General features: G+C 42.0%; 1 protein-coding gene across 1 annotated transcript in view; it reads right to left on the reverse strand.

Annotated features, from left to right (window-relative positions):
• Window positions 1-8,751, reverse strand: part of FAM3B (FAM3 metabolism regulating signaling molecule B) — an 86,959-nt gene that overhangs the window by 5,374 nt on the left and 72,834 nt on the right. The window contains exon 7 of the mRNA XM_042781838.1: window positions 8,183-8,315. Within this exon, the coding sequence (XP_042637772.1) occupies window positions 8,183-8,315 (133 nt within the window). The remainder of the gene's footprint in view (window positions 1-8,182; window positions 8,316-8,751) is intronic.

The following is an 8,751-nucleotide window of genomic DNA, read 5'->3' on the forward strand; positions in this document are numbered from 1 at the left end:
CTTCACTGACAATGCAGTACAATGTAGATGTGAAAAAGGGTTCATCTTTGTTGTCTGTACCTCCCATGTACCTCTCTATGTCTTCCTCTTCCTCAATGCCACCATGTTAATCACTCACATTTGGTACATCTCCCTTCTCTTCACCGAAATCAATACTTATGTCTACCTATCTAACAGTGTTCCTTTCCCTCCCCTTCTACCCTTGGTAACCAACAAAGAAAATTTCCTTCCATAGACAAACCTTTCCTTGACTTTTAAAATAACAGACTGATACAATATTTGTCCTTCTGTGACTGACCTATTTCATTCAGCATAATGTCCTCCAAGTTCATCCACGTTATGCAGTGTTTTGCAGATTCTATGTAGCATAGTGCCTAAGGCACTTGACTGATAACCAGAAGGCTGGTGGTTCAAACCCACCAGCCACTCCTTGGAAGGAAGGTTGGGCAATCTACTTCCATAGTGATAATTGCCTTGGAAACCAAGAAGGGGTCACTATGAGTTGGGTCTGACTCGACGGCACATAACAACAACAACACTGTTATTTTTTAGGGTTTCATAGTACTCCATTGTGTGTATGTATCATAGTTTGGTTATCCATTCCTCAGTTGATGGATACCTAGGTTGTTTCCATCTTTTGGCTATTGTAAATAGTGCTGTGATGAACATTAGTGTGCATATGTCTGTTCGTGTCATGGCTCTCACTACTTTAGGATATATACCTAGTAATGGAATGGCTGGGTCAAATGGTATTTCTAATTCCAACTTCTTAAGGAATTGCCATACTGAATAAGCCCCATCTTGAGACCCTGGCTACCTGTCTATACCTCATCAACATCTGCACAAACATCTTTCATTGTTCCAAGTCACAGTAACTTTTATATTCTTACATACAGTGTTCAAGTCTTATCTTTGTATTCTTGTGAGGGTAAAAGTTATTTTACCTCAAGCAGGTTGGCCTTTGTCCTTGACTTCTGTGAAACAATCCTTAGAGGAGTTAGGCTACATTGGCCACACCTGAGAGCCTTTATTAATGAGTGGAACCCAGTCTAGGAACCTACCTGGTAACCAATAATGTGCACTAGCTGATGAAAGCCTGAAACACTAAGGCCAGAGGAAGTCTCCTGAGGGACAGAATCTTGGAAGGACAGCTTCCTGGATGTGCTCTCTGCTTTGCGTACCTTTCTGAACCTCCCTTGAGTATCCCTTCATGTTGCTCCTGAGTTACTCCTGAGTTGTATCCTATTATTCCTGCCTGTTGCTATCCTGTACTTCTGAGTTGTATCCTTTACCTTAATAGCAACATAACTGTTAATATAGTCTGTGAGTTCTGTGTAGGTTTCAGTGCATCACTGAAATCAATAGAGAAATAGAAAGAGTTCTGTGGAAGAGGGTGGCCCTGGTGTCAGAGACAACGGAGAGGATGGAAATTGGAGATGTACTTGACCTCACCTCCTAGGAACCAGCTTTATGCTGATTCTTACTCAGAAATTTTTCATTTAATTCTTGTAGTAATGTGGACTATAACTTTCAATCAATACATGTAGGTGACAGGTGTTTCAATGAAACCCACTTTAGAAGCAATGTTTTAAAATATATCCATTACCAGGAATAAAGCCATGAACATAGATAGGTTTGACAGATGATATTTCTACAAACTTATTTGTATGTACTATAAAAATGTTCATATATTTAATAGAGCTACCAGGGGGCAAAGTTATGATTACTTCTTAGCCAAAATCAAACACCTTGAGGGAGTGGGTTGCTGGGCCTGCAGCCTCAGGATCATAGTTGTGGGGGACATCAAGCTCAACTGGAATAACATAGTACACAAAAACATTGTTCTACATCGTACTTTGGTGAGTAGCAACTGGGGTCATAAAAGCTTGCAACTGGCCATCTAAGATGCAACTATTGGTCTCTCCTCATTCAGAAAAAAGAAGAGTGAAGAAAATCAAAGGCACATGGAAACAGTTCAGAGGACTAGTGGACCAAGGGAACCTCAGCTTACATGACCCCAAGACCAAAAGAACTAGGTAGTGCCTACCTGCCACTGCCAACCACTCTGAAAGGGATCACAAAAGGATATCCTGCATAGAGTAGGAGAAAAATGTGTAACAAAACTCAAAATCATAAGAAGCCTTACTGGTCTGATAGAGACAAGTGAAACCCTAGAGGCCATGGCCCCTAGTCACCCTTCAGACCTGGAATTGAGCTTACTCCTGTGGCTTAACTTTCAGCCAAATAGTAGACAGGCCTACGAGGTAAACAATTATACCAGGCAGGTGCGCTTCTTAGAAAATCAACCATGGGAGATCAGAAAGGCAGTCTTTGCATAGGGAGAAAGCAGGGAGAAGGCAGGAATGCATAGGAAAGAAGGACAGAGAGAAAGGTCCACAGGGAGGAAGTGGGAAGAGAGCTGCTACATTGTACGGGTTGCAGTCAATGTCACAAAACAAAATGTGTATGTACTTTTGAATGAGAAAAGAATTTGCTCTGTAAACTCTCATCCAAATCACAATAAAAAGTTATAAATATATAAACAAAGTAAAAAAGAAAAACACATATCTGTTCTCCAAACTCAAACATCTATAAAGAATATAGGAGAAAAGAACCACTGCTACCACTCCTTTTTCAATTCAAGTGAGATTTTGTTTTGTGTGTCTTAGATAAACATTAATAGTGAACCTGTTTGTTAAGGCATTCATATTTTACCTAATGCTTTCATGACCCAATTATTTTCTCCTTTGAATTTTTTGTTGATACCATATGTTTTCAGTAATAGAAGGTATGCTGAAATCAAGAAAAAAATTTTTTTTGAGCTTTTATAGATTTTGTTACAATTATTGGGGATGCCTTTGTCCCAAGTGGACTCTGGTGGTAGGATTTTTGGGATGAGGCCCAATTTCTTCAGATTCTTGCAGTTATATAGATCCTTGCCAAGTGGCATCACATATTACAACTGAGTTAAGAGCTTCCCAAGAAACCTCAGAGCTGAAAATGTTGGTGGGTGATATATGTTCCATGGGTCATAAAAGGGTTAAAAAGGACTTAAGACTTCTTCCCCAGACATTCTGATATGCTCAGGAGGATGTCATAAGGCAGATGGGGAACAATATTGTTGGCAATAGTAATAGTAACATCAGATGTTAACACAAAGCTGCATTTTCCTACTTGGCATAGTGCCCCTGACTGCCAGCTGTCTTCCTGGGGATGCTAATGGAGAGTGTGAAGGAGGGAAGGGGGAGATTGGGTGGGAAGGTGAGGGAGGGATGAGGCAGGGCAATTGGAGAAGAGCAGAGATGTGGCAAGGAACTTTAGGGGGCAGTTTTTATGTTGTTGTTGTTGTTGTTTGCCGTCGAGTCGGCCCCGACTCATAGCGACCCCTCCTTGGGTTTCCGAGGCAGTATCACTACGGAAGTAGGATTGCCCAACCTTCCTTCCGAGGAGTGGCAAATATATATGTAACAGAACATCTGATATTTCAACAACCTTCACATGTACAGTTCAGTGACATTAATTATGTTCATCATGTTGTTTAACCATCACTCTTATGCATTCCCAAATTAAACCATCACCCTTAACAGAAGCTCAGAGTTCTCTAAGTATTCAGGCCTCATTGCCCCTTCCCTCACACCTGCCCCTGGTAACCACTAATGGACTTTGGTCCTAGATGCCTATTCTAGATATTTCCTATCACTAGAACCACCCAACATTTCTCCTTTTGCATCTGGCTTATTTTATTCAGCATAATGTTTCCATGGTTCATCCATGTGGTAGCATGTATCTGAAATTCATTTCTTTCTATGGCAGAGTAGTATTCCATTGTATGGACAGACCACATTTTGTGTATCCATCTGTTGATGGGCATTTAGGCTGTTTCCATTTTTTGACTATTGTGAGTAGTGCTGCAATGAACACTGGTATGTAGAGAGAGGGAAGGTTCAGTGAACATATGTAACTGGGGCCTCCGTTGCCTCCTGTAATCAATGCTGTGTGTCCCATCCTCATCAAGCATTAGAAGTACTGGGCCTGGCCCCAGTCTCAGGGATTTTGACTGATTGAATTGGCCTGCTGGGACCTGGGCATGAGTCTTTTTAAAAGAGCCCCAGTCTGGGAAGGGCAGTGTTTGCCAATCTGTGCAGAGGGGTCTGTGTTGGGGTGGGCTAGTAGGGAAGTCCTGGAAAAACACAGCAGCTCTGAGTTACATGAATTATTCAGCTTGTCATGTAGCTCAATGTCCTATGTATTTCTCTTACTTAATCCTCAGGAACCTCATGAGATTAGTACTACCTTATCTCTTTCTCTCTGGTGATGATTCTGAGGGGTCAAGCAATTGCTCTGAGACCACACAGCTAAGTGGATAAAACCTGGAGGTCTGTAAGTCATGGGAATACACCAGGGCTGATGGGGAAGATGACCAAACGGAGTCAGCATATAGGATGCTGTGCTGTGGGACAGCAGAGGGCTCAAGCAGCACATGCTCATGTTAGCTGCTGGGCCCAAAACTCTGTGACTGTATGGGTCAGGTACCTACAGCTCAGAGAGGTGAGATGACTCATTCAAGGGCACAATGTCCCACTGGTAAACCTAACTCTGGACTCCCAGCCACCTATCTTCCAGTTGGGATGCCCCATCGAGGAGAGAATAGAGCATTCCTCAGTTGCTAGAACAAACCAATGAGGTCCTGAGCATACACAAAAGTGTTTAGATCTAGTAGTTAGTAAGAAGGGGTCCAGGCTGGGGCCCTGGGCAAGTATTCCTAACACTGTCTGCAGGGCTGGCTTCCTGATATAAAAGAACAAAGGAGGTACAAGTAGAAAACATGCTTTTTAGATGTGAAGCAAGGTCTTATAAAACAGGTTAAAATATCAACAATTTCTGAGCCTCTGGAGTATGACGAGAGAGTATGGAGAAGTCCCATGGTCCCTCTTAAGAGCCAGGCATGAGTTTTCTGACTGTTGGGCTTGCACTAAAGTTGTATCTCATCCAACCTCCTTCTGCACCTGGTGTGTTCACCAATAAAAGGATGCCTAGCTGCCCATCTGCTACTGTTGAAGTCTTCCTTACTGAACCTGTAACCAGACAGCACAAGGAGTTGAGGCTGGGAATCAGAGGTGTGAGCCTGAAATCAGAGGCAACCTGTTCTACACCCTGGAAACTTACAAATCTCTGCAGCCTTTGAATTTTGAGCTAAATGGAAAGAAAGACTTTATCTTCATAAGGTCTACTGTGCAGGTCTCGTTCCTTGGCTTTGGATATTTGCTGTTGAGTCAGCTATGATTCATGGTGACCTTATGGACAATAGAATGAGACACTGCCTGGTCCTGTGCCATCTTCATGATCTTTGGTATGTTTGAGCCCATTGTTGCAGCCACCATGTTGATCCATCTCATAGAAAGTTTCCCTTGTTCTTGCTGATCAAACTTTACCAAGCATGATGTCCCTTTCTAGTGATTGGTTTTTCCTGATGACTTGTCTAAAGTTAGCAAGATGAAGTCTTACCATCATTGCTTCTAAAGAGCATTCTGGTTGTATTTCTTCTAAGACTGATTTGTTCATTCTTCTGGCAGTTCATGGTACATTTGGTTCTTCACCAACACCATAATTCAAATGTGTCAATTCTTCTTCAGTCTTCCTTTTTACATTGTCCAGCTTTCACATGCTTTTTGTAATGCAGCCAGTTCCCTCCTCTCCTGAACCAGCATAGTTTCCTGAAGAGCAGCACCATCTGAAAGAGGCTGATGTGACTATTGCCACAGGTGTCAGCTCATGACTCAGACACATTTTGCCAACTCTCCATTGGAATTTTCACAGGTGATTTAATAGTTAAGAAGTTACAATTTCATTGTCTTGTTCTTTATTTTTCTTTGATAAACAAAGGCATTAATAATCAGTCATGCAGTGGCTTATTGCTCAACTACAGCAATGAAGACTGACATTTTACAAATGCTTCTGTGGTGTCCAGCTTGTCTGTCCTAACTGCTTTGCCTGCATCACCTCTGTTAACCCTCTTCACCAACCTAAGGACCACCAACTGCCATTGAGTTTCTCCAGCTCAGGATGATCCATGTGTCCAGAGTAGAACTGTGGTCCACAGGGTCTTTAATGGCTGGTTTTTTGGAAGGAGATCACCATGGCCTTCTTCTGAGGTGCCTCTGGGTGGACCCAAACCTCCAACCTTTTGGTTAGCAGCCAAATGCTTAACTTTTTAGAACACCCTGGGACTTCAACCACCTAAGGAGGTAAGTACTACTTGTTGTTGTTGTTGTTATGTGCCGTCAAGTCAAACCCGACTCATAGCGACCCCTCTTGGGTTTCCGAGGCAGTATCACTATGGAAGTAGGATTGCCCAACCTTCCTTCTGAGGAGTGGCTTGTGGGTTTGAACCACCAGCCGTCTGGTTAGCAGGCAAGTGTCTTAGCCACTATGCTACCAAAGCTCCCTAAGTACTACTACTATCCCCAAAACAGAGGTGCAGAGAGATTAAACAGTTGCCCAAGAACAGGGAGATTTGGGATGGACTCTGTTGGCTACAGTGTGTTAGAAAATTAATACCAATAGCCCATTTAGAATTTCTACTTTTAAAGAGATCTGAGAACTTTACAACTTCAGTCAGTGCCTTTCTAATGCTGATCTAATGATCTAAAGGTTTCTGAACTGCCTCGTATATAATAATATGTTGAGGACCCACTATGTGGAAGGCATTACGTTTTCCTGATTTTACCAGTTGCTGTTGACTCTGTTTTATGGCAACCCTACGTGTTTCAGAGTAAAACTGAGCTCCACAAGGTTTTTCAATGGTTGATTTTTTTCAGAAGTATATTGTCAGAACTTTTTTTTGAGGCACCCTGGGGTGGATCTCAATTGCCATCTTTCACTGGCAGCTAAGAGTGTTAGTTAACCATTTGCACCATCCAGGGACTCCTTTTGCCAATCTAGAAATGAGGAAGTGGGGGCAGTGGTGGTTCAGTAGTAAAATTCTTGCCTTTCATGAGGGAGATCCAGGTTTGATTCCCAGCCAATGCATCTAATGAATAGCTACCACTCAGTTGAAGCTTGCATGTTGCTATGATGCTGAACAGGTTTCAGCAGAGTGTCCAGCTTAACATGGACTAGGAACAATGGCCTGGTGATCTAATTCCTAAAAACCAGTCAGGGAGAACCCTGTGGATAACAACAGATCATTCTGCAACCAATCATGAAGATGGCATACACTGAGTGACCAACTTGATGACAACTAATAACAGGAATGAGGAAACCAGGCATGGAGAGGTGGGGAACTTGCCACAGAGTCAGCATGCAAACCTAGACAGACTACTCTGGATCCCACCAGGGCACCACCACTCTCTGTGGCATTCACTCTGTAGGGACATGTCTGCAGGCAGGGTGTTTGAACTGACTGGCAACCTTTTCCTTTTCATAGCCCTTATTATATTGACCATTTGCAGGAATGGATATTTTATTTATTTATTTATTTATTTATTTTTATTAGGATTTGGGTGAAGATTTACAGAGTAAATTCACTTTTCATACAGCAGTTCACATATACTTTGTCTCATGTCATTGACCAAAATTTACAATGCAGCAGCTCCCCTCCCACTTCCTCCCCATAGTTACCTCCTCCCAGTGTCCATCCCTTCATACTCTTCTGCACCCTGAGAGGCCCATTGTCTGCCAACCCTGTATATGATCTTGGATACACTCTCCATTTAGACATACATAATTGTTTAGCTTGTTCACCCATCTATCCGTCCCTATACCCATGTTTGCTTTCATTGACAACTCAGTATTGTATTTGCAAAGGGGTTCATATTTGTTGTTTGTACTGCCCATGTAACTCTCTCTGTCTTTCTCATCCTCAATGCTGCCATATTGGTCACTCACATTTGGTACATTGCCCTTCTCTTCACCCAAATCAATATTTATCTCTATCTATCTAACAGCATTCCCTCCCCTTCCCTCCCACCCCTGGTAACCAACAAAGAAAATGTCCTCCAATATATAAACCTTTCCTTAACTTTCACAATAACGGACTAATACAATATTTGTCCTTTTGTGACTGACTTATTTTGCTCAGCATAATGTCCTCCAAGTTCATCCACGTTATGCGGTGTTTTGCAGATTCTACATTATTCTTTAGCGTTGCATAGTAAGGAATGGATATTTAAAAATGACTCACCTTTTCTCTCTGAATACCTGAGGGAAGATCAAAACCTTTCGCTGCAAGAAATACCCAGCTTGACCTAAATTTCATGTTCCTGATTTCTTTACTTCCAAGTGCTTCGATGGCATTCTTGGCATCATCCTTCAGCCTGGGGAGCAGAGGCAAAGGTATATGAATGTCTCATTTGTGGAGACACCTGCATAAGAAAAGCTCAGGTTTTACATGTGATTTTGCTCTTGGGCAGAGATTTCTAAACAGCCTCTTCTATGGTGTATGATAAGAGAGGATAGATAGTGCACAGGTCAGTTGAATTTTAGGGCAAATATCAGCAGAAAAAGGAAAAAAAAATTTTTTGGTGCAAAAAGAGAAAGAGACTTCCCTTCTCCCCTTTTAAGGCATTTATGTTAGAAAACTTGTCATTGTAAATTCTTTCTTTGTCTCTTTTGAAATGTACATATCTTGTTAAAGGTGAAAAATAATTGCCTTCCTCTTCAGAACCAGTCTTATTTTAGCATCATTTCCTGGAGAGTATCACTACCTCATTTTACAACCCAGGAATGTTTTTCTCAAGGATGGGGGGGGGG

The sequence above is a fragment of the Orycteropus afer genome, unplaced genomic scaffold (assembly GCF_000298275.1).
Source record: "Orycteropus afer afer isolate SDZICR_OR568_19922 unplaced genomic scaffold, OryAfe1.0 scaffold00179, whole genome shotgun sequence".
In the NCBI taxonomy this organism is placed as follows: Eukaryota; Metazoa; Chordata; class Mammalia; order Tubulidentata; family Orycteropodidae; genus Orycteropus; species Orycteropus afer.